The 27209-nt window shown below is 35.2% G+C and overlaps 1 protein-coding gene across 3 annotated transcripts in view; it reads left to right on the top strand.

Annotated features, from left to right (window-relative positions):
- The window catches only part of LOC110384614 (PTB domain-containing adapter protein ced-6), a 78506-nt gene extending 57135 nt beyond the window's left edge, over positions 1-21371 (top strand). For 2 of the 3 annotated variants that reach the window (XM_064042037.1, XM_064042035.1), the window contains exons 2-11: positions 7469-7586; positions 9774-9938; positions 13454-13689; positions 15324-15426; positions 16021-16198; positions 17145-17259; positions 17701-17789; positions 18092-18181; positions 18690-19069; positions 20037-21371. In XM_064042037.1, the coding sequence (XP_063898107.1) occupies positions 7470-7586; positions 9774-9938; positions 13454-13689; positions 15324-15426; positions 16021-16198; positions 17145-17259; positions 17701-17789; positions 18092-18181; positions 18690-19069; positions 20037-20114 (1551 nt within the window). In that variant the 5' untranslated portion in view covers position 7469 and the 3' untranslated portion in view covers positions 20115-21371. Of the gene's footprint in view, positions 1-7468; positions 7587-9773; positions 9939-13453; positions 13690-15323; positions 15427-16020; positions 16199-17144; positions 17260-17700; positions 17790-18091; positions 18182-18689; positions 19070-19399; positions 19411-20036 lie in introns of all 3 variants that reach the window. The other variant, XM_064042036.1, reaches the window with a different exon arrangement.
- Positions 21372-27209: the final 5838 nt, after the last annotated feature.

Genomic DNA, 27209 nt, shown 5'->3' with positions numbered 1-27209 from the left:
AAAAACAAAGTTATTCCTACACCGTAGTCACCAGTTATCTTCACAGAAACTAACCAATTAGATGAGGAAGGCATGACTCATATTTGACGTCACGGGCTGTCGGACAATCAGTCATCCTGGTCCTAGAATAGTCAGTAGTAGGACAAATTACTTCGTGTCATAAAACTATCTGCCGAAAGACTTCTATCGCCTTCTGTGTGCCTATTCGAACGACAAAAAGTTGGATATAGAGCAGATTTTTATAAAGTCAAGAAGACTCGGATTGCCTGGCCTTCTCAACTTAGAAAGAGGTCAAAAGGCAGTAGAAGATTTCAAACTCGTAATAGAGAGTTGGGTTTTGCAACTTGAATAGGGTTAGATAGGCAGTTGCATCCAGTTAGACTGGAAGCCGATCAAAATGTAATAAAAAAAAAATAAGAGACAAATATTCTTCATCCATAATATTATAAACGCGAAAGTAGTTCTGTCTATCAGTCACCTTTAAACGCTAAAACTACTAAACCAATTTAAATTAAAGGAACACAGATAGTCTAGTAGCGAAGAAAGGACATAAGCTTCTTTTTACCCATATATCTAGCCTGTATAGAATAGTTAGTCTATCTAAATTAATGTAACTTTTCGTTGTAATTTTATAACTCAAGAACAGGCTCACTTATCCAAACCAAATGTTTAGGCTTTGTTCGAACTATTTAGTAGATGGTTTATGTTAACTTTGCACAAAATCGGTCGAAAAGTTCTTCATTAGGCCGCTAGTCACTACATAGTATAAAACAAAGTCGCTTTTTCTGTCCCTATATCCCTTTGTACGCTTAAATCTTCAAAACTACACAGCCGATTTTCATGCGGTTTTTTATAATAGATAGAGTGATTAAAGAGGAAGGTTTATATGTATAATAACACACATTAAATAGTAGGAAAATACTGTTATCCCGTGCGAAGCCGGGGTGGGTCGCTAGTTTAAGTATAAATGCAACCAATTATAATGTACCCTATATTAACATGCAAAAACAACGCTTAACTAAAATAACAAAGATCTGCTTATCTCCAGTATATTCTTAACTAAAGGATAGTTCGCAATAACCCAGTCTACTCGGCGTCCGGTGGCTGTGTGTGTGTTCGTGTTATGCAAGCTCTAGTGATGTGCGCACTCGATAATTGTGGATATCTCGATATCGAGATGATGTTTTGCATGAGACATTTTTTTTCATAATTTTCTGTTACATGGTTTGCTTTCTTGTTAATATGACTAGCTGTTATCCCGCGGTTTCACTATAAAACATGGCCTATGTTTTCAACAGTTTTCAAATCGGTTCAGTAGTTTCGGAGCCCTCAGGATACAAAAAAAAAAAAAACAAACATACAAAAAATGTTTCCTCATTATTATAAAAGTATAGATAAATGATTTATTCTATTACCTTTTGACTTCACAATTATTAGTTCATAGGAAAATTAATTAATTAAACGAATGAGACCCAAGTTCACCGATAATATAAACGTCAGTTTTCTTAAAACCACTGTTTACTTACTATAAATTTTAACGTTCATGTTTCAGTAAGCAGTTTTTTTTATATAAAAGTACATTTTTGCTCTCAGTGAACTTGGATTTAAGTTGCCATAGGAACTAAATAGACATATTTATACATTGTTAAAAATAGTTGCTGCAATAAATCACAAAAGACAATGAATATGACTGCGGTATCTTTTAACACACAATAAAACAATGATAATGGTGTATTTTATTTAATTATAATGACATTAATAAATACATTAACTTAGTAACTTTGATTTAATGCTCCTATGTTTATTGTCAATATTATTTATTTTTATTTTCCATTCGCTTAATAAGTATGAGAGTTTGATTTTTATTGTTTTTATCGTTTACATATAGATTTTATTAAAATAAACGGAAAAGTTTAGGTTTTTTTATTTTTGTTTCTTGTTTGTGTTAGTTATTGTTGTTGTCAGTGTAATTAACAAAAATAAGAAAAACCTAAACTTTTGAGGAAAACTTTACATGAATTACACAAAATTTACAATAATTTTGGACAAAAAATATTAAAACCACAGACAAAACCACACATTTGAATAATTACAAACATATTAAATATGTTTGTTTGAGAAAACCCGGCTATCACGTGGAACGGAATTGTTAACCAATATCAAGACAGTAGTTAACAAAAAAAAACTTAGCTTAGATTTTCCGCGGTTACACCCGCGTCCCGTGTGAACTACTGCCCATACCGGGATAAAATATAGCCTATGTTAATCAGGAATGAAGAACTTTCCAATAGGCTAAGAATTTTTCAAATCGGAGCCTTTGCGGTACAAACAAACGATAAATAAATCATTCCCCTTTATATCAGGTATAGAAAACTAAAAATAAATAATAAAAGAAAAACAACAAAGTTCATTGAACGGTTACCCATAATATTGAATAATAACTTTATACCTCTCAAAAGGTTATTGTTAGCATAAATCGAGGCAGTCTAGGTTTTTTCTAACTTGTTGAGTCATACCTCGTTTTGCCTCTATTTAGAATTGATATTGGAAAGTCCGATACAGATTTCTGAGAAATTAAGAATACAATTTGTTACAAATAATTCATTGCTGTTTGCCGTTCAATGCAATGTCTTTTTTATTTTTTTATATCTTAATACAGTATCTTACTTTAAGCCAACATCTTTTTTCCAAAATCCCAAAAATATTGACGTTAGTTTAGACTAGAGTTTGCAATTATAAATATTTTTCTGGATTAACTTTGAAAATATTCCTCATAAACTCATAACTAATAAGTACCTACCAGATAAAAAAAAAGTTGCTCTCAAAAAATCACTTCACCCAATTCTATCGACAAAACCACTGTCTCCAATCTTCGCTTCTATCGACCATTGCCCATCCCTACGCATGACAAGTGTGAATGAACGGCCACTTGCGTCTGTGTGCGTAACCGCCGTATCACCCCGTACTTAGTACGGAACTTCGACGCCATCCGCATTGCTATAACGTAACAACCGCCGTGATAACAACCGTACGAATATCAACCTTATTCTTTAGAACATAAAGTCGTTTTTTGTTTCAAAGGTCTAAAGAAACAATGACTGAAATTCTTTTGTTGGACGCAACTTTATTGCTCATGAAATAAGGTTGATAGTCGCTTGTGTTTTGTAAGTTGGAGACTAGGGATAGGTTTACAAAGGAATTTGTGATCTATTTTTGTGATGTTAAAGTAGAGTTTGGTTTGTGATGGTCTCGTTAAAACCAGATCCTTTAAGAACAGATGAACTGAGTTTAAAGGTATCTTTGATAGTTCTTAATGTTGTTTTTTGTTATTGTAATGTTTATTTGGAATATCATCATTATCATAAGGCTTTTTAATGTCCCACTGCTGGGCTGCGGCCTCTTCTCATACAGAGAAGGAATGAGCATTAATCACCACGCTTGCTCAAGGCGGATTGGTGATTTCAGAGAAAGAAAATCCGGGTTTCCTCAAGATGTTTTCCTTCACCTTTACTCAGTCATTGGTGTCCAAAATATTCTTGGAAAGATATTGACTTCTCAACTTTCTATGCCAATAAAAAATAATCAATATGAAACATTTGCTCTAAAGGCTTCGAAATTACCTCTATCTGGACCAATTTGAAAAAATATTTTATTGTTGGGAAGCTACACTATCCCCGGACGAGGAGACTTAGGCTATATTTCATCCGGGTATGGGAAAAAGGTCCCTTGGGTTACGGGTGAAACCGCAAGAAACAGTTAGAGACATATAAACCCAATAAAAAAAATGCCATATAAGATCCTCCTAATTATTGTCACCCACATAGATAACATCTAAAAAATCTTTCCCAACATTTAAGCAACATACTAATTAACTACATCCACTAATTACACAAAATAATTTATTAATTGGTCATGTGTTCCGCCATTTTGGTATTATCTCGACAATCTTTTTATTCTCAGTGTTGCCATCATCATGGTAATTAAATGTAATTTTATCTGGCAACCCCGATTAGCGTAGGACACACGGAAATCGTTGCATAATTGTGTTATGTGAATATGATCATGCTAAGTCGGCATGCATGCATGTGTGACCAAAAACGTAGGTATATTAATGCTATATTGATCTTTAAATTATCTGTCTAGCCTTTTCTTCACCATCCTGGGGTAGTTGTTGGCTTTCTGTCGAATAGAATGCAGCTGAGTGCTTTTATTTTACAGTGAGCGACTGTCTATCTGACCTTCTCAGCTTATATTTTGATAAGCCTCCGCCAGCGGTTTCAATACAATCCCAAGGGAAATACTCCGCGAACTCGGATAAAAACTAGCGCATAGTCTTCTTAGATGAATGGGCTATTTTACACTGAAATATTTTTTTCAAATTGGACTTATTCCTGAAGATAAGTGCGTTCAAGCAAACATACAAACTCCTCAGATTTCATACAATTTTGACCATTGCGAGTCCATCTTTTCACCGTCAAAGTTATGTAACGAGGTCTATAACTGTAACAATATCTAAAAACATTTTATGCAAATGTAATTGTTCTGAAATCTGAGTCACCTAAATGCCAGGCAAATTCATAATACTTACATACTTACAAACATTTTCCTGTCGTGACATAAGTTTCCTTTACATTTCGTCACTATCCGTTCTTAAGAACAGATTGAGAAATTGATTTATCTTGAACTAGTAATCCGATCCGGATTCGCTGATTTCAATATTCTATTGATTGTTTTCCTTACTAGAGATTTGAATTATTGTCGTCCACAGCGGCTGTTCTCTGTAGGAGATCAGCCAACTGCGCAGGATATATTATAGTGCACGAGCATTTGCGCAGACACAGGTGCACTCACTATTCCTTCACTCTCATAGCGCGATGGGACGGCAATCCGACACGACCGGAGAGAGATCAGGAGAGAGACTTACATATGTACCAATTTAAACTGTAATGAAAAAGAGAGTGGACAGACTTTTAAGTTTTTTGGACTCTTTTTGTCATAGAAATGTACTGAATTATACCTCTAGATACAAAACATATTTATGGCCGCTATATAAAGTTAACTGACTACCATATACAAGATAAAATCTTTATACATATGTGTATTTTACCTTCACATACCTGATGAACCGATGTATCAACGTATGTAGTTATGTATAAATAACTAGCAATTAATATATATTATACACAAACAATCGTGAACGACAATCACGAGTTTTATTATATAATACGTATGTAAATAATAAATAATTGAAGTTAAGTATAAGGTACTTAAATAAGAAGAAGCTTAGCTAAGAACATCCTTCGTGATTTATTTATAGAAACCGAACTAAACTTAGTACAAAAGCGAATGTATAAAGTTGATATAAATAGGTTTACCTTTTTTTTTGCTAACAGACAAAATTATTTTCATGTGCTCATCTGTAATTTAACATCTTTGGCAGTCGTTACGTATAGTCAGTAAGTCTGATAACCAGTCTCACCAAGGAGTGCTGGGTTGCCCGGGTAACTGGGTTGAGGAAGTCAGATAGGGCAGTCGCTCCTTGTAAAACTGGTACTCAGCTGCATCCGGTTGGAATGGAAGCCGACCCCAACATAGGAGTAGGGAAAAGGCTCGGTGGATGATACAGAATTATTTTCGCACAGCTAATATTACTTCATAGCATTTAAATTAAGTAGTGTAAATTAATATAACAACAAACCCATAATATCATAACAACCCATAGCTTCCGTATTTGATATCAAACACATACATGCATACAAACATGCACATTTTTTCTGCAATCCATAATATGGAATTCTTACAACGTAGGAATTATTAATGATCATATATCATTGTATTATATGGTGCATATTTCCAACACACACGATCTTATTAAAATATTATATAAGTAAATAATTGTTTTTATATAAAACTAGCCGTTTTCCCCGGTTTCACCCGCATCCCGTGGGAGCTACTGCCCGCACCGGGATAAAATATAGCCTATGTTACTCGCAGATAATATAGCTTTCTAATGGTGAAAATATATTTAAAATGGGTCCAGTAGTTTTTGAGTTTATCCATTGCAACCAAACAAACAAACAAACAAAGTTTTCCTCTTTATAATATTAGTATAGACAAGCTGTGGCATTCGGTTTTACTTGCGTTTTTGAAAAACTACTTTTTAAGCCTATGTCCAGCATTTGAATGATCTCCGTTTTTTAATTTCATCAAAAACACGGATTCCATATCGTATTATTTATTTAAATAATGTGCATATAGCCTGTAATTTTTAAGCGTGTATGGATATTTTATTCTTCATCATCATCATCAAATTCAGTTCAGCAGTTTTCCCATTAAACTGTGACAGACTGACAGTCACATATTTAACATTCATACGTACTATTACATAAGGAATATATCCACCATCTTCACACGATCTTATTACAATAATACCGAGTAAATTATTATTATTAAACATTGCTATGTAAGTAAATAATCAAGTGTTTGCGTTTGTGCACGTGCAGTAAAAATTATATTAATTTTCCATGTTATTGAGAAGATGTTATACTGTTTTTTATGTACATTCCTAGTTAGCTAGTAATATTATTCAAGCTATATAAATATAATAGATAGACAACATACTAATTGTAGGTACATACAATTAGTCCAAAACATAAAAATATCTTAGATCTATTTCTTTTTTTTTTAAAGTAACTCTGGAAAAGTAACAAATTGTAAGTTTCAAATTATCTAAAGTATTTAAAGAAAAGTAAAAATGTATTCAAATTTTCGCGCCTAAATTGCAAAAAAAAAATCTAAAAAAAAGTCACGATAAAAAAAATACAAATTCATAACGTTCACACACCATGTATAATGTCATCGATAAATTCCATTCACTAAACACCATGTATAACCGACATTATATAATTTACGACACATTTAGCCCAAGTTATGTTTCAAACGTGTTTCGTGTGCTAACAATAGAAATTAGGTATTAGTAGGAAGTATTGGAGCTGAATGGAAATTGTCAATCAACGTCAATGAATTAAATGATAGTTCCTGTTTAGCGATTCGGATTTCGTTGATTTATTTATAGGTACCTAACTGTTTCTAAACTTTGGTTTCGTGGTTATTTTTAGATCAATGTTAATTTATTTTTATATTGCCAATTTTTTTTTAAACAAACTTATTTCCCATTGGGAGCGTGCTTTTTTACGAAAGACTTTGTGAAATAAAGGTCCTCAAAAACAACAAAGGGAGGACAAGTCCCCGAATACTACCTAATCAGTAAAAAGTTTACAATTCTAGTTGTTTTTTAAAAATCAGGAGGATTTGAGAAAACAGTGTCAGCACGAAGATCTCAAAAACTACATAATAGTTTTTCAGGCGCTTTCCATCAATAGATACCTCCCTACAAGATGAGATGCAGAAAGTTTTAATTCAAGACTATGTTTTATAATATCTAATGTCTCTTTTCTGTTTGTTTCAGGATGTCAACCCTGTTATTCTGGCAGGGTAAGGGCAAACAAAACGGTGCCCCCAATGGCAGGACTTGGATACACGCGCCCGACGCCCTCGTCAAAGGTCATGTGGCATATCTCGTTAAGGTATGTAGATCCTTTCAGACCTCGGGCTTTAAGCATTTCATAGATTAACAGCAAAATACTAGAACACACCACCACGGCTGTCATTTGACATCCTTGGCATTCGTTACAGATAGTCAGGAACCAGTAAGTCTGGCACCAGTCTTACCAAGAGCTATTGGGTTGCCCGGATAACTGGGTTGAGGAGGTCAAAATCAAAAGTCATTAAGTCATTAATTTATTCAAATTAGGCTGATAAATCTGCACTTTTCGAACGTCAAAAATAAAAGACAGCCTCCAAAACGCCCGCTCTTCACCACTTCCTATGTGTTGTGGTATGTAGACCCATTCACAAAAACCATTATAACTCCTCATATATTCATCTCCCGAGCCTTTACCCAACTATGCTCGGTCGGCTCACCATCATGAGACACTCAAACGTCACTTAACTTGTACTTAAGTTCTACTTAAAAGGATGTACCTACTTCTGTCGTAGAAAGCTTAAGTGTGTCGAGTGATGCTTGAGCAGGCCTTTAAATTGAGTGGTGTTTCAGCATTAGGCCGTTAATCTATGAGAAGTCTGAACATGGCAGTCGTTTCGGGCAGTCAGAGACCAGTAAGTCTAACCAGACTTACAAAGAGGTATTGAGGAGATCAGATAGGCAGTCGCTCCTTGTAAAACACTGGTACTCAGCTGCATCCAGTTAGACTGGAAGCCGACCCCAACATAGTTGGGAAAAGGCTCGGAAGAAGAAGAAGTTATGTATGGGAGAAATAGGTAGATGGTAGTTGGTAGGTGGTCTTATTTAAAGAGCTTTCCAAAAACAAAACAAAATAAACAATAGCAGTTTCTAATAACAAAACATTTGACCAGATAAGTTTATCTCGCACGTGGCGGCCACAGATGGTTCGTATCTAAGGTATGTAGGGGGCGTAGCGTATACGTCACTGATATCTGGACTCTGGTTTCAGCTAATTGTTAGGGAATCTAATAATTTAATTTGTTGGTTTGATAAATATATAAGCTTGAATTTTACGTATAATAGGCCGATTTATTGTCTCATTGTAAGGCAAAGGCCTCTTCTCATACAGAGAAGGAATGAGCGTTAGTCACCACGTGCGCGAGAGGCGGATAGGCGATTTCAGACTTTGGAGTCCAGCCTTCCTCGTGATGTTTTCTTTCGCCTTGACTGAGTTAATGGTGTCCAGGGTAGACTTAGAAACTATAGTTTAGAGAGGTTAAATTGTTACCTAGAATCGAACCCAGCTTTGAGCATGAACGGTGGACGGATGCAGAGGGGGCGACCAAAAAAACGATGGATTGAGTGCTTTGCAATTTTTAATTTAAAAATTCTATGAGGATTCAAGTTTCAAATAGGTATATTTGCCTATTCTCAAGCTCAGCTTCATTAGGTTTTGCTAGTGGTTTGAAATAAAATGGCTGACTCAAGGACCAATCCCTATGGCATAAGGCCTATAGGAACGATACAATCTTAAATTCAAAAAGTATTGATAGAAAAAAATTCTCACGGCCTCTCCATGACCCGTTGCGTTTGTTATTTCAATAATTAAACAAAATAGCTGCCATTTATTATTTATTGTAGGTATAGTTTTATAGTTATAAACTATTGTTTTTATTATGATTGACATGTAGGTATAAACATTAATATTAATACTTCCTTTTTAAAAATAGTTTTTAATGTCGTTAACACGCACTCTAAAATAGTTTAAAAGCTCGCCTGTTTTTCAAATCGCTCATGTTATTTTGAAATATATACCTAATCAAACAGTGTGTGATTTCATTCTTTGGAAGTAATACGGCTACCAAAAATAAAAGAAAATATTTCTCAGAAACTCGTCACTAACGTACTTGCCTGTCACGTTTGAAGTTATTTGACGCCTCACGCAAGCGTAGTAGTGTTTTGTTAATAAGTACAAATAAAATAAGAAAAGAAAAAAATAATAAGCGTAATGTGCCACTTCTTCTTATCATCAAAAACACATAGGAATCGGTGATGGGTGGGCGCTTTGGGGGCTGTCTCCTATGCTCTTTTGCAACCAAGCTTGAATAAATTATTTTTGATTTTAATATAAAGTGGCCGTAATTCTTAGCCAACTTCAGGATAGGAAAATGATTTGTCGAGTTACCCATATTTCTTTATTATTATTATTTTCACAGCATATAACCCAAACCTTAATTCTCTTTTCCAGTTCCTCGGCTGCACACAAGTAGACCAGCCGAAAGGCATCGAAGTTGTGAAGGACGCGATAAAGAAACTTCAGTTCACACAGCAACTGAAGAAATCTGAAGCTAAGGATGGCGCCAAGTGTAAAAAGGTCGAAATTACCATCTCTGTTGATGGAGTTGCTATACAGGTAATTTTTAATTTATGTTTTCATTTTATTTAAGCTTTTAATACTGTTGAAGTATGTAGTTCACCCGCGGAATATAATAAAGAGGAACCACTTCTTACACCCGCTTCTAAATGAAGCTGTATCCCGCAATTTACCTCACGTCCTGAGGAAATTTCTTACCGCACCAGGATAAAATACAGTCTTTGTCACCCGGGGGTAGTGTAGCTTTTTCACAACAGTGAAATAATTTTTCAAATCGCTTGAGTATGTAGGTAGTATCGTAGCCTTTCGACACAAGAAAAAATCTTTTGTCCCCTTGCGAAATCATGGAAATTTCAAAATTTTGACTGCTATGTGTGTCTGTCTGTGGTACCGTAACTCTTAAACGGTTTTACGGTTCCGTATTCAAAACGGAACCCTATTAATTTAAGTCTTTTCTTAATGTTAGAGTAGCATTCCCTCACAAAATTACTTCTACCATCAAAAGCGCTTAAAACCCAGGACAAACTGTATGACGAACAGTATATCAAAAATTCCCATCCCACAGCCCGCTCAAACACTGCAAAATCAATTATTACTTAATACACATTATCACTTTTACTCACATTCGTTCTCAACGACTTTATATTACTTACGATATTCTCACGCAAACTCTTATAAGTAGTGATAGCAAAAGCGAATCTATAGAGTTACATACTTTCTTTATAATAAATAAACATATAAAATAAAATATGGTCTACTAAAACTAAAATATCTGGCCCGGTAAAGTTTTTACCGCAGCCGGGATAAAATATAAGTAGCCTATGTTACTCGGGAAGAGTGTAGCTTCCCAACAGCGTAAAAGTTTTTCAAATCGGTGCTGTAGTTTCGGATAGAAATAAGGAACGAGAAAATTTTCATAGTTCTAATCAGGTCCTATTTGATAAAATCGTATTACATAAAAATTACATGATTGGGGTCCCTATGTTCAGTTCCAAAAATCACGTTCAAGCAAACAATCAGATTCTTTAGATATTTACATTAATTCTACCTAAGTACGTGAATCTTTTCTTGCTAAAAACAGCTGTTTGAAGACACATTTTTGCTGTTTGTACAGATGATTTCACTTTTAACCGCTTATGTGTGAATGTATGAGTAATCATTGTTTACATACATCACTATACATACATACGTAAATGTCACGTTTATTGTCAAAAAAATAATAAACACAGTACCTATTCAAGTACAAAAACGAACTATAGAAAACCCATTCTGATTTCAAATCAAATCAAAAATCATTTATTCAAACTTGGCTGCAAGACAGCACTTTTTGAACGTCAGGAATTTACAATAGACAGCCCCCAAAACGCCCACCCTTCGCCACTTCCTATGTGTTTTTGCTGGGAAGAAGAAGTGGCGCAACAAACTCCCCAGCAATTTGATGACTTATACCTACTATATACATTACCACAATGTATACTCTATACAAACTGCTGCTATTGCTATTAAAAATAATAATGAAAAGATGGCATCGAAAACTCCTGCCCACCGGGAGCGTACCCAAGAGGCTGGCAGCATTGCCACGTTGGATGGCAATGCTTAAGGGTTGTTGACCAAAATAAAAACCAGCCGTTGGGCCCTGGCACATGAAAGGCCTACGACGGAACACGACGGTTTTTAGTCAGTAAGAGTCTGACACTCCCTCACCGCTGCTAACCCACAGCGGGAGGGGTCATTTGATGATTTTTGACGTCGTTAAAAATAAAGCCCTTGGGTCACTTGAAGTGTCAGCAAGTCGTTTTGGCAGATCTTCATAAAGGAGATAAGATATTTTGAGTAGGTATTTCTAAAGTTTTTCACCAACCAGATTGAAAAAACCATAGGCTAGGCAGCTGGTACACCATCATTCATTCATTATTATCTAAAAACGACTACGTTAGATATCGTGCAAGTTAACAAAGCAAATAACCAGCATTATAAACTCAACACGTTCATAATTCGCTGTCTAACTACTATAATTGTTTCCTGCGATCAACTGTTAACCGACTTCGCAGAAAAAGGGGAGTTAGGATCTGTATTATGCTTAGTACCTTATTGGTCTGTTGACACTCATTTTTGGATTAATAGATGTCCCTTTAGGGGTAAAAATTGCCGGGGCTGTGGGATTGTTCGAAAAAGTCGCCGTGGCCCTGGTACACAAAGGGCTCCAGAAGGAACATGGTAGTTTTTGGCAACCTTTCGGCATCCTACTATCACTCCCCCAGAGGGACTAGCAAATGCAGTTTTTCACTCAGATTTTCTAGATTATCTACACAAAAAGTAGTGAAAACCCTTTATTCAACCCCTGTGCAAGAAAAGTCAAATGATTATATTTCAAACAGAAAGGCGCCAGCAACCTTTGCACACGGTAATTCCATACTTCCAAAAGGTTTCCATTTCCATGGTCCTATAGAGAAGAACCCTCAAGAAACTCCCATAGATTCTCCTTTCAAAAAAATGGCAAAAATCTTTCCCATTATCTTCAAAGACACTAAGACCTCGTCATTCATCATCATCATCATCATCATCTCAGCCATAGGACGTCCACTGCTGAACATAGGCCTCCCCCTTTGATCTCCACAGATAGCTGTTGGAAGCGACCTGCATCCAGCGTCTTCGTCCTCGTCATTGCTTTTCGTCAAAACTCAAACAAAACCAGCATTTACTCACAAACACAAGCAATTAGAAAGGATAACTACAGTTCACAATAGGCCGGGCGTAATCAATGGTGGTTGCGTTCGGGCGCGTTCGGGCCCTCTCGGGCGTTTCCGTCGCTTTCACGTCACGGTGGTGCTCGCGCGCAAGGTCATAAGAAATGAGCTCTCTATATTTGTGGTTGGTCAGACACTTTTGATTGGTTATGGAATTTAGTTTGACGGATGTCAGCTGTTTTTTTGTTTATGATGGGTTTAATCAATGGGTTTTTCACCACGGCGAGTTCGCTGATAATATAATGTTAGTTTTTCTTATAACAACTGTTTACTATGAATTTTTGCATTCAATTTTCAAAGTAAACAGCTGTTTTAAGTACGGAGGAATCAGCTATGTAATGGATTAGTTAATTCCGATTTCCTACCCTGATCAATCAATTACATCGATTGATGGTCTTAGGTCTAGTTTCCATAAACAAAATCATCATCATCAGCCTTAACACTGCTGGACACAGACCAATGAGGATTGGCCATTTCAGATTATCATTTTTAATTCAGGTTTCCTCAAGACTCAAGACGCTTCCCTCCGCCTTTTTTCAGTGATTAGTGTCCAAGATACACCTAGTGTAGAAAGTACCAAGGTACTTACATATAACTTAGAAAAGTTACATTAGTAGGTACTTGCCTGACCTAAAATATAATCCACACAATCGTTCTTAAGAGGCTGGTGCTTTAACCACTAGAATTCCACGACATAGCTATTTGGAATTGTGTATTTCATTGGCTGTCTACTCATTACCCAAAGATCCTAACAGCCTTGCAATCTATATCTATTTATACATTAATCATACCTTTGTCTAATTTCAGGAACCGCGATCAAACAACATAATGTACCAATTCCCTCTGCACCGGATATCCTACTGCGCTGACGACAAGGGTGCCAAGAAATACTTCTCGTTCATAGCGAAAGGTGGCAGCACAGTCAACGCCGTCAATGGCCACGACGGACCAATGGAGAAGCACGAGTGTTTCGTGTTCATATCTACTAAATTGGCGTCGGAGATCACGCTTACTATTGGTCAGGCGTTTGATTTGGCCTACAGGTTTGTATTTTTATAATTTTATTCGACCATCAAAAATCGGGACTATCGGGTTGTCCGGGTAACTGGGTTGAGGTGGTCAGATAGGCAGTCGCTCTGAGTAAAACACTGGTACTCAGCTGCATTCGATTAGACTGGAAGCTGACCCCAACATAGTTGGGAAAAGGCTCGGTAGATGATGTAGTAGGTACCTAAATGTCCTGCTCTGTACAGGTTTTTCGGTCCTCGCATTCCTGTATTTCCACTCTTTTTTATATCTGTAGAAAAATGATATGTATTAGAAACACGCATGTTTTTTCAATAAACGACTATTTCGCAATATGTAAAGTCCTTTTTATGAGCAAACCTTTTGACATCAACATTAAATCCGGAAATTAGTTACCTACCAAGAAACTCAAACAACAAAATTTTACACAAAAAACACCAACATTATCAAGGCTTAAGCAGGTCAAAAAACAGACAAATAAACATAAGATATTAGTTGGACGAAACTTGTTCCACAGAAATAAACAAAATCGCCCAAGCAATTATAAGATATCTCCCTAAAGCATTTAAAAACTTTGACACAAGTTTTTAGGGTCCCTTACCCAAAGGATAAAACAGAACACTATTTACTAAGACTTCAACCTTCAAACTATCAAAAGTCATTTATTCAAAGTTTAAGTTTATTCAAATTTACAAAAGACAGCCGCAAAAACGCCCGCCCTTCACCACTTCCTATGTCTTTTTGCTGGGAAGAAGTGATGGAACAAACTCCCCAGCAACTTCGATTTGTCTCATGAACCGTGGTACTTAGACAGTTGAAATTGTCACTAAAGATGTATTATTATTGCCACTATAACAACAAATACTAAAAACTGGAATAACATAAAGGAGCTCCCATAAAACAAAGGTGATTCTTGTACCTTTATAGATACTGAACCCTTAATACTTTAGTCCAACTCACACTAAGCCGATTTTAATTAGTTCACAAGAAAAGTTAAGAAATTGCTTCATTTTAAAAATATTTTTTCCTCGAAATAATCACCTTTGCCTTTTAGTAAATAAGTGCATTCCTACTGAGGTACATTTAAGTGACTCATGCACCCATAAAAAGCATTACTGTACCTTGAAATGAGGTTGGATGTTTCTTTTTTTTCTATAATATGACAATAGTTTAAAGATATCATTGTTGTTGTAACCTTGAAGGACATCCCTTTCGGAATAAAGCTTTCGTTTATGTAGTTGACAATGTTCTAAAAATAGATAAAATATACTTTATGTTCTGGGTACTTTTACACATGTTTCTATATAGGCACATAGGTACTTTCCGCCCAAGGTTTCACCCCTTTCATTTAGGAACTAAACTATTTAGTAGCCTAAGCCTACGTTATTCTATCTAATATTCAATAAGCTACTGCCGAATTTCATCAACATACATGCATCATCATCATCTCTCGAGCCTTTTCCCAACTATGTTGGGGTCGGCTTCCAGTCTAACCGGATTCAGCTGAGTACCAATGCTTTACAAGAAGCGACTACCTATCTGACCTCCTCAACCCAGTTACCCGGGCAACCCCCTTGGTTAGACTGATGTCAGACTTATACCATATACAGACCATGATTTATACTAAAATATTATATTTTCTATGTTCCAGACGGTTCTTGAACGACAACGGCAAATACATAGAGATGCAGAAGATGCAGCTACAAAACAAGAAGCTAGAACTACAGATGAACGCATACAAAAACCGCTTACAGGTAATATAATTATAGCGCCCTCTGTGAAATTTTAATGCCCTATGTATAATTCTGGCGAAAATATATACGCCCTTTATATAATTCTGGTGCCCTTTATATAATTCTGGCGCCCTTTATATAATTCTGGCGTCCTATAATATAATTCTGGCGCCCTATATATAATTCTGGCGCCCTGTATTTAATTCTGGCGCCATATATATAATTCTGGCGATCCCGCGATTTTACCCGCGTCGTGGGGTCGTACTTCTTTAAAAAGTATAAGTATAAGCTTATACAACTGTAAAGTTTTCTTAAAATCCATTCAGCAATGCATGCCCTATTTTTAAAAGTTAGTACTTACTAGTGCCCTTACTAAACTTAGCGCCTCAATAATGGATTCCTGAGTAGCCTTAAAAAGCGACCAAATTAAGTCCAACCAACCTTTACCTGCAAATAAGATACCTAATATTAACTTCGTCAGTCATGCGTTCATTTTTGTCCTCTTTGCTAAAGTAAACAATGAACGATATCTTTTGCTAACGAATGTTTTTTATTACCTTTTTCCTAAGACTCAAGTAAAATGCTTATCTAATGACCTGTCTTTAATATTTCCAGGAGTTATCAAAAATCACATACAAGGACGATCTCTCGTCGTACCTGTCGCGCAACAAGTTGTCCGACATCACGGAGTTCAAGCCTCCCCCCGAGCTGGAGAAGCAGATCGCATCGCTGACTCTCGCCAACGGGTTTGCGAACAGCAACGGCAGTAACAACAATAATAATACTGAGACTGGTGAGTGCCTTTGTGAGTTTTGTTACGTGAAATTATTTATAAGAGGTATAAGGAAGTACAGACTTTCTTAAATACATTATCAACCTAATCACAATAGTGAAAAATCAATGAGTTCTTGAAAAGGCCCTTTTCACATGTGGATTATTTCTTATCCTTCCGCGACCTATCCTAGCCGCGACCGCGCAGGCCACGAGTGACACGGGTAATTTCAATCAGTAAAAGTCTCATACACCCATGGACGTAAATAACCAACATAACAGTCCCTTTTGCTGCATCCATAGAATAAATAATAATAAATAATATTTATTACGTAAAACATTATTTACACAGAATTTTCTTATATAGCACAGAAAGTTGGTACATAGTATATTCTTATATAAAGGTTAAATTACAGCTTATAATTAATACAATTGTATGACTAATTTAAATAAATTACAGGTATACGATGTTTATACTAGGATTTCAAATGTAGTATGTTGCGACCTGCCTGATGTAGGTTTATACAAACCTGTGTTTCAGGTCATCACTTCATTAAAGTTACAAGGGGTAGATATTTATGTTATGTGCTATTTATAACTTAGTCGATTAAAAAACTAAGCAAACTTACGATTAATTAAGATAATAAATACTTAATTAAATAAACGAGTACAGTAAACAATATAACCTACGTTACGAATATAAACGTTTTGTAAAATTTTCCTAAAATTACTATTTTAGTAATTAAAACTGTCGTTTCAAACTCCATCTGTCGAGAGTACATACACCTACCGCGCTACCAACGGTTAGTAGCATTGAATGGATCAATTTTTGAATTTGCAGCGTCAAAAATATATTACTGTAGGCACTAGCACTTCTAAATAAAACAGGACTTAGTTAAGAACTTCAACTCATCACTACTTACAACTTAAAAATGTATGATCCTAACTGAAAACCTTACTAATTCCAGGCACAGACGCGTTGTCAAACAACTCGACGGATACGTTCAACTCGAGCAACGACAACAACCTGCTGCTGTCCACGCCGCCGCCGCAACACAACGGCAAACACAGCTTTGGCACTGGGTAAGTTATTTATTTATTTATTTCAGTTGAACCAAAAAAATATATAGAAACAAATTAAAACAATATCTATATCAGTTTTAGCCTTAAAAGTTGCTAGGATATAATTCGTAGGCGCCATGTCTAAGAGAAAAGCCCTACACTGTGCCAAGTAATCTATCGAGCCTTTTATAAACTTTGTTGAGGTCTTCATCGAGCCTGACCAGATAGCTAAGTAATAGTGTGCCACCCAGAGCGACTGTCTATCTGACCCCCTCAAACCAGTTACCCGGGCGGTTTGATATCCCTTAGTAAGACTGGCTATCAGACTTGCTGGCTACCTATATGACAATAAGTACCAAATTTTACATGTGTCCGACAACCGGTTAATGTCCGATCTTTATATTTCTTATGTGTTAACATAGTGAGCTTTATTTTAATTTATTAATGTTTCTTGTTTTCCAGTAAACTCCTGGGTGATTTGTCGTCAAACAAGAACCCCTCTGTAGGCACCAAGCTTGAAGGTTTGCTGCTCAACTCCGATTCAGACAGTGGTAATTATTATATTTTTACTTATTTAGTAACTCGCTGTGGCCTAGTGATTAAGCACCAAACTCTCAAGTATGAGTGTCAGGCCAAGTACTAGTGAAACTTTTCTTAGTTTGTAGGTATGTACTTCTTGAGGAAACCTGGACTGTAAAGTCTGAAATCATCAAACGCATTGAGCAAGCGTGGCGATTAACGCCCAAATCCTTCTGCATGCGAGAAGAGGCATATGGTGATGCGGCGGATGGTGATGATACTTTTAGTTGATGCTATTAATATCTTATATATTTTTGTTTTCTTGTAATTGCAGACTTCGACCCTCGTGCATTCGAGTCGGAGCCGATGTCGCGGTTCTCAGCGCCGCCGCACGACAACGCGCTCACCACCACGCCGCCACTTTGTAAGTTACACATTTTACTAGCCTAGGGGCGCTAGGAGTTACTCTATAGGGGTGCTAGAAATACTGACTAGGGGCGCTAGAAGTTACTCTATAGGAGTGCTAGGAATTACTGAGTAGAGGCTCTAGGAGTTACTCTATAGGGGCGCTAGGAGTTACTCTATAGGAGCGCTAGGAGTTTCTCTATAGGGGCGCTAGGAGTTACTCTCTCGGGGTGTGTTAAAGGATATTTCCTAGGGGTTCTAACTGTTAAGGGTTATTTCTTAGAAGTGCTAGAGGATGCTTCCTAGGTACCAGATCTGGGGAATATTGCATATAACTTCAAGGGGTTATTTCATACGGGTGCTAGGAAGAAAATTCAAGGGGCCGGAACGACCATTTACGAGAAGTCATTACAACATATTGAAGCTATTTCACGAGAAATATGCAACTACTAAAATAAAGAGCCATTGTAAGTTGATGTAATGCTGATAATGTGTCTGAATCCTAACAACACATTTTTTGTTCACAGTGGCGCCCCCACCAAAAGCATCGAAACGCCACACACCACAACAGCAACCCGCCATCAACGGCAGCGACTTATTCGGATCCACCCCCTTTTCCCTTCCCAGCCAACAACCAGCCCCGGCCCCTCCCCAACCCTTCCCGTCAACCAACAAACCGAACTACGACATTGCAGATTTTAACCTACAAACATCGGTTTTTAACACAACCTCTTTTACGAACGGTCTCAGTGGTTTCGACCCGTTTGACACGCAGAAATCTGGCAATATTTTTGGCAATGGCTTCAATTCGACTTTCAATGGTTTTGGCAACCTTAGTGAGAAGCCTGCTGTTGAGTTGGACAGCAATTTCAATGGGTTCCTAGATAAAACTATTTCGGAAATGAAGGTGTGTATTTGATTTTATATTTCGTATTTTTCTTGTCTGAATAACTGTTATTGATCTATGGAAAATTTTTAGAATTAATCGTAATATTTAAGACACTAGTTAGCTAAGTAAATTAACTGGCGCCTTTCTAAATAAAGACTTATTAAATAAATGTCTTTTTGGGGTTAAGACCAAATTAAAGTTAATAAAATGCTTAAGTACAACTTCTGTAGAAACTTTATTTGTTATCATCATATTAAGTATTGCCATAACACAAAATTATTGGTAATTCTATAATATTAAAATAAACATCGACAATATTTTAAAATTATTTTTATTTAATTTTGACAGCTAGATGATCGGTAAGTTCAAGAAATAAATAAAATAGCGAGTGTGATCGTCTATGGTTACAGTTATTGTCAATAAATGTGTTTTTTCTTGTTTTATGCGAATAATAATCATGATTTGGTGCCCAGTATAATTTAAAGTACGTAATTCAACTCAGTTCAATAAACTAAAAAGAATACTAGAAAAGTATGATCCTTTGAATCGTAAATTTATACTGGGCACTAATCTAAATAAATATAGCTAACGGGAAAAGGAAATATCCGCTGAATATTTAAAAAAATATGCTTACGTTTTATTATGTGTTCGTTTGTTTTTGCTTAAATCTCATCCCGACCGAAAAATCATTCAAATTCATTCTCATAAGGTTTGTCGGGACGTATTTACTTTCATATGAGATCTTCGTTTTATCTCATAAAGATCGTAAATAGAAGTTTAATGTCACAAGTTTATTCATAATCAATATTTTTGGCAGTAATATGTATGTGTAATTCGAAAATATAGGCAAATCAGGCAACCAAACTCGTGGCCAAAAATAGGTATATTATTTCCATCTGCATTCCATTGTCGTTGTTTCACACATATCATAGCTATGTTTTTAAAATGTATCTGTGTATTAATATCAAATTCTTTTTCTTTCCAGGATGGATTCAGTCGAGGTATCACCTTTGGAAACGATGATTTTTCAATAGACAACCTCGATCCTTTGAAGAAAAATTAAACAAAAAACATCATTTTTCATAAAGTAAAAATTGAATAGTTAAAAAATTAGGTAAATTAAAACTTTTTATTTTAGTTCATACAGCTTAATTTTAGACAAATGCAATAAAATTTATGATTTTTTTTTTCGAAAAAATGTATTTGTGGATTAATGAAATGTAGTTTTTAAGTGCTGTTTGAACTGAAATAAGGTTTTTTATACACATGTGCTGCCATGTTATTGGTTACAAAATATTTTTGATTTTTACGTGATAATAGACTAGCAATTTAAATATTCTGTCACCATTTTCCTAACTGCGTCTTGAATGTCAAAAAATAACCAGTAATATGACAAAACATTTTTATAGTAATGAAAAAAAAAACTAAAATTTTTACGGTGATATATTTAAGATTATGCGCGAAAACGCTCAATGTCATTCCAAAAGTGCCTTTATTGGATTTGTAACATTATTTGTAATGAAGAAAAAAAAACATTTCTCCAATAGATTTTTAGGACTAAAAATGTATTTCGGTAGAGACAAACTTTGACTAAAAACATATTTTAGGTAGGAGCAAAATTTTTAAAAACGATTTTTTTGAAATTTGAAGATGGCCTCATAATATTCTGTGATAATTCTTTTCAAGTTGAGGTTCTTCAAATTGTTATTTTAAAATGAAATGTCCAAAATTCGACTGAATCGAAAATGATAAGAATCGTCTAACAGGGTGTAAATAAACTAACCTATTGTTAAAAATTAACGTCATTAATGTTAAGTTGTAACTGGCAACTTTGAAAAGTATAGAATAAAATGCAAGTCTTTGCATGGGGAAACAGCTATATATTTAGTACCTACTATTTGGAAATTAAGAGGAAGATAGAATCTATTATCTGCTGAAGTCCTCATTATACATAAATAAGCTTTTGTAAAATAAAAACTTTGCAATTTTCTAACGTAAAACAAAATGGCGGCTTGGCCGAATGTTGCCAGTTACAACAAAAAAATCGTAGAATATACGAATGACATTGAAGCACTTAGGGCCAACATTCCAAGAACATACCTTTTATAAAAAATAACTATTTTTACTCCTGATTATTATAAATAAATAAAATTAATGTTTTATTTTTAAACGTGTATGATAGTGGTCATAGAACTGTTGTATTGAATATTGTGTCATTAGTGTTATTTTTTTGTTTTAGTATTGTGTACACTAATGTTACTTTAAGGCCAAAAGATATACATAATTGTGTATTTTCAATAATAAATTTATATTTATAATAGTTTTTTTGTTTTATTTCTATGTACTAGGTAGATAGCTTTTTTTACCAAGGCATGTGTCTTTCCTACACTAAGAAGAAAGTCTTAAATTTTTTGGGAAAGTTGTTTTAAGTCACGAGTAGAATCATGTGTTCAAGTATCGGTCACATAATGCCAGTCTCCCTATAATATAACGAAGTATAAGGGATGATTTATATTAGGCAGGGACGTGGCCGGGGTGTGAAGTAAAAGCCCGTCCGGGCGCTCGTCATACAAAATGTATGTAAAGGTGCGTACGGATAGCGCGTTCCTGTGTTACGCGTAGTTGGGAAACACTGTCCACGCGTACATTGGATACGCGTACAGCTCCTGTACGGACCGCCGCGAACCTGTACGCGAGGTCAATCGATCCAGAGCGCTCCGCGAGCCCCAGTCATTCGCCATGACTCCGACAAGAACACGCGTGTTTATTCATTATGCCGTCCAAATATAGCGTAGCCGGCCGCGTGCGTCCTCTTTGACGCGCGACCAAAAACCGACAGACGGTGGCTCGCGCTGCGAGTTGGCTCGCGCGGTACGCGTACCCCAACAGTGAACGCGTAGCTGCAGGTATGGACTAGGCGTTCCGGATACGCGTAAACTGAGTACGCGTACCAGGGTACGCGCAATCCGTACGCACCTTAACGTTTCACGTCCGTGCCCCGTTCGAGCCACGTACACGGCACGCCCCGGACACGGCCCGGCCTAATATAAATCATCCCTAAGGGTGTACCGAGTACACAATGAAAATAAATAATACTTCATCTGCCGCGGCACCGGTTGGTTCAGTTAAATTAAATGCTCCAACTGCCGTTACCTATATATTTTTTTCTGTTGATTTGCTTAAAGAAAGATAGAATTATGACATAATTCTCATGCAACGAATGTTAAATTAGTAGCACCCGTTTAAGCAAAATAATAGATAGGTAGTTGTCGACCCTTTTTACTCTGCTCAAAAGACTAGTTCTCCAACCCAACAAATATTAAAAACTTGTTTTGTCGACTCGTCTAAAAGTCGTCTGCCCGTATTTTTCTGGTCAAAGATTTTGATAAATCTAATAGAAAATCTTATTTAGTTTTAGTAAAATGGCATTTTTCATGATCTGAATTAATTAAGTGATCTGGTTTTCTCAGTATTAAGAGGAAGGAACATCTCAGTATTACACAATGGTGGATCTTAGCGGTGGGTCGGAAGGCCCGTTAGAACATGCATTTTCTAACAGTGTTTTTATCATTCCTGGGATTATTGTCATCAGTTTATCAGGTAAGATGGTTCATAAAATATTTTTCTACAAGTTCTTCGTCCTAGTGAAAAGAGAAACTCATTTTTAATTAGTTTCGATGTGAAATTGTTCAGTACGTTTTTCAATAATTTCTTACGATATTTTCGCGCATTTTGTCACGTCAAATTCTATTTCGTTTTATGTTTTTTAATATGCTATTTTAACTTTGTAAATAGGACACAATACAATTTAATTATCATAAGATTTAAAAGATCTGTTGTATGCGAGGCTCCAACAATATTTTTTAATTTAATTTTTAAATATTTGTTGATATAGCGGCAAAAGTAATGCTTTATCTGACAAATTTGATTTGTCCCACTATCACAGTTATACCTACATAAGATACAGCCCACTTACAGAGCAGACAGACAGCAAAGTTTTAGTAAAAGGACCCGTCTTTACCATTTAGGTTCAGAACGTTAACAAACTTATCTATACTTATATAAAAAACAAAAATAGTTCACTGATGAGAATCAAGACTATTTCTTTGTAACATAGGCTATATTTTTTTATTACGGTATCAGTAGCTCCCACAGGACACTGGTGAAAGTGCACGGAAATTGCTTGTACATCATTCGTATTAAAATGTTAATAAGCCAGCTAAAACTATCCGTCTTTACTGTGTAAATACTCCAATATTACTGTGGGAAAAATAGTGTATTTACTTAGTTGTAGAAACCATGCATTAACTGCTGTGGCCCTGTGCCTATTTAATGTCATAGTCAGAGTGTATAATCTGCCATATTGCATTAAGGCTGACTCTGAGTCTTCTTTACAGATAAAAAACTTTATCTATGTATATTGCCACTATTCATTGTAATTTTATGACTCAAGAACGGGATCACATATCCAAACCAAACGTTTATGGCTTTGTTCAGAATAATGTAGTAGATGGTTTATGTGAAGTTTGTACAAAATCGGTCCAGCGTTTCTTCATCTATCAGATTTATAATAAAATGGTGGACTTTATACTTTGTGGAGCGGACACATTAATTTTAATAAATTAATTCTGAATATGGCATACCTACCTACTGACACATACATAGACAATAGACAGTAGGAAATATAAGTAACCCTCTTATTTTTCCTTAAATAATATACATATCTATTATCAATTTTTCACTTGAGCTAACAGTCTTTATATAGAACCCAGTAACATTGGAAATAATAACAAAACACTTGTGTACTCAATGCTATATATTAAGTCTTAATGATTAAAAGGCGCAATTTTTAAGAGGTAGCGGGGGCGATAAGTATATTTAGAGAGTATGAATAAAAATAACAAATATGATATTTTTGCACATTACAGAAATATTTTTACCACTTATTGTAGCTCGATAATCCTACTAATACGATAACAGTGAAAGTTTACTCTTTCAAGCAAATATATTGAATGGATTTAGATGAAACTTTGCAATAATATAGCGTATTTACCAAAATGTTATTTTGCAACTTTTATATGTGGGGAAGTAGTAGTTAGGTAGTTTCTTATAGACACGGCTTGAAGCTAATCCATTCAAAATGACTGCACCTGAAGTCCGGATAAAACTAGAAGAAATACTCCTTTTGAGAATATATCAGTCTATTAATTTATCTACAACCAGCTTTTGTAAGAGTTATGACAGTCAACTGTCTCTTTACCTGACTGCCCTGGCCACAAAACTAATATTTATTTTGCTTTAATAAATCACAGCACTAAACTTCTATCAAAACCGCAAAAAAACTACAAAAACAGTTACACCAGTACAAAATACAGTTTTACAAAAAAGTCATTAACAAAACAACGACTGAAAACCTTGTACAAAACGTAATAGCGAACAAAATTATTTATAATTATCACATCAAGCCGACCGTATCTGACACCGCTTATCGCAACGCCGATATCTCATAACTTACTTATAGTCAAAGAGCCAGCGAAGCCGGGCCTTCGTTATTTTATAAAGGGTAAAACTTTGTGTGTGCTTCTGTTCTATGACAGGAATTATTTATCTTTTTTTTTAACGACTTCAAAAATAATCAAGTGACCCCTCCCGCTGTGGGTTAGCAGCGGTGAGGGAGTGTCAGACTCTTACTGACTAAAAACCGTCGTGTTCCGTCGTATGCCTTTTATGTACCAGGGCCGCGGTAACTCTTTTGAACAATCCCGCAGCCCCGGCAGAGGAATTATTCATCTCATACGGAAGAAAAGATTCAAAGGTTAGCCCAACCTTTGAAAATATTTTGATGTTCTGTCTTTTCTCCTGTACGAAAAAAAAGCCAACGATTGCTATCACATAAAAAGTTGTCCGTATTGATATAATTTTTAATATAAAGGAGGACTATAAAAAAATAATATTGAATATAGTAAAGTATTTTTTTTTTCTAATATTATCCAAAGCCACGGTAGTCTATCGTTCATACCCACTGTAAAGTAAATACACGCACACAAAGTTTCAGCCTTTATAAAATAACACACGTCTAGCGGTCGCCGGCTCTCGATCTATAACATTTACAACGTGGAACCCACGTTGCGTTAGACATTTTTACGAAAATACTCTTCAAGAATGGACGGTTTTGACAAGGAAACCCTGGATAAACTCCAGCAATTGATGGACCAGACCACAGAGCCTGGGAAAGGTCCAAACAGAAAGGCGATTATTGATATGTTGGATTCAGTGGAATTAGCTGATGATGTAAAGGAAAATTTGAAAGCGATGTTGACCGGAGATGTTCCAAAAGTGTTCGGGAGTTATGGAGGAGGCACTTTCCTGGCTATACTGTTTATTTTACTGGTTTTTGCTATGCTGAGTAAGTTTTTTTTTTCATTTTTGTTTTTGACTGTAAATTCAGTGGTTTTTCTTTAATTGAATGTAGATTTTAATTTTTTGTTGTGATTTTCTAGGTAGGGATATAGTGTTAGAGAGATCCTATGTTAAAAATATGTTTTTCTGATAATATTGATTTATGATACTCGTGTTTCGTCTTGATTCTAGTTTCGTAATCCGGTTTTAATAATTACTTCTTAATTGACTTGGTCGTTACGACATTTTTGTATGTTTTCATCCGCCGGCTTTGTGACCAACCAATCAAGTTAGTTAGAAATTATTGAGAATATTTATTTAGTTATAGATTATGGTAGACATAAGTAATAGCCAGAAGCCAAAAAGTCTGATAAATAGTAATAATGAGGTATCTTGTTACCCCTGTACCGAAATTATTTGCTAAGTTAGCTCTTTGTCTCAGTTAACCACTTTCCTACACGTGGATAAAACGTAGATATTATGATTATAGTGATATAACGTATGTTATTATGATTATAAGCTATATTACTGCTAAGTTTTATCAAAATCTATTCTGTAGTGTTTGCTTGAAATACCAACAAACATGCACTCATTAGTCCATATGTTATCTCCATAATGAAAAGATAGATCCAAAGATATGAAATATTAATTCAAAATATACAAAAAATATTTTGCTGTGTTTGTAACACTTTTATAATTTAATCCCAGGAACCATCTATTTTATATATTCTTATCAGTAGTTGGTAATATTAAATTCATATAATTAGTTCCGAGTAAAATGGATTATGTATAACGTACATTTTAATTAAACCTTTTACTGTGTTATATTATGACTAAGTTCTTGGTATTAAGCGAAGTTTAAGGCTACTAAGCCCATTTTCACATTTTTCACCGATAACATGCATAAGTAAGTCGGTTCTGCATTTTTTTTTAAACCACTGTTTACGTCTTACTAGTGATGTAAAATGAAAAAAAAAACGATTTGTTTTTTTTTCACTTTATTGAAAAAAAAACATGAAAAAAAACTTTGCATCGTTGTTTTTTTTCTAAATTTGTTTTTTTTCTAGCCCACTTTTTAGTTCAATTTTCAAAATTTCCCTTTCGTTGAGTTAATATCAATGAATGTTGCCAATATTTTCATGAAATTTGGTTCTGTTTTATCAGAAAAGTACCGTTGATTCAAGAATAAACCTAAGACTCTATTATGTAACCTTAAGTATTAATCTTTAACGGTAAATACCCTAACAATTTTAGAGTTATTATACTCTTGAAAAAAACAAGGTCCAGAAAAAAAAACAGTTTTTTATCTGGTTTTTTTTTCAAGGTTTTTTTTCACACTAGAAAAAAAACGGTTTTTTTGCAACACTACGTCTTACCACAAAAACTTTTAAACGTCAGTTCAACACTTGTCTAAAAAAAATTCAGATTATGACGTTGAAATAAGGTCCTATTTTGCAGCCACACTTTTTTTAGACAAGTGTTTGACACATGTTTAAGTTTTTGTAGTAGGACCAGAAAACTTTTAAAATTGAATGTGACAATTAATTTAAACAGTTGTTTTTAAGAAAAGTGACGTTTATCTGACTTGGCCGTGGACTATTTTTTCCCGCAATTACACTCTCGTACCGTAACTACTTTCAGCACCCGTAAAAAATACTGTCTCCACTTATCTTTCATATATTTCTTGAAGACTAACAAATATACTTTCTTTTGAATTTATAATATTACATACTAAGGTCTGGCTAGGCTGATTCCCATA

This window comes from Helicoverpa armigera, chromosome 27 (assembly GCF_030705265.1).
Source record: "Helicoverpa armigera isolate CAAS_96S chromosome 27, ASM3070526v1, whole genome shotgun sequence".
Taxonomy (NCBI): domain Eukaryota; kingdom Metazoa; phylum Arthropoda; class Insecta; order Lepidoptera; family Noctuidae; genus Helicoverpa; species Helicoverpa armigera.
The sequence above is the reverse complement of the archived record's forward strand: the minus strand, read 5'-3'. Positions and strand labels throughout refer to the sequence as shown.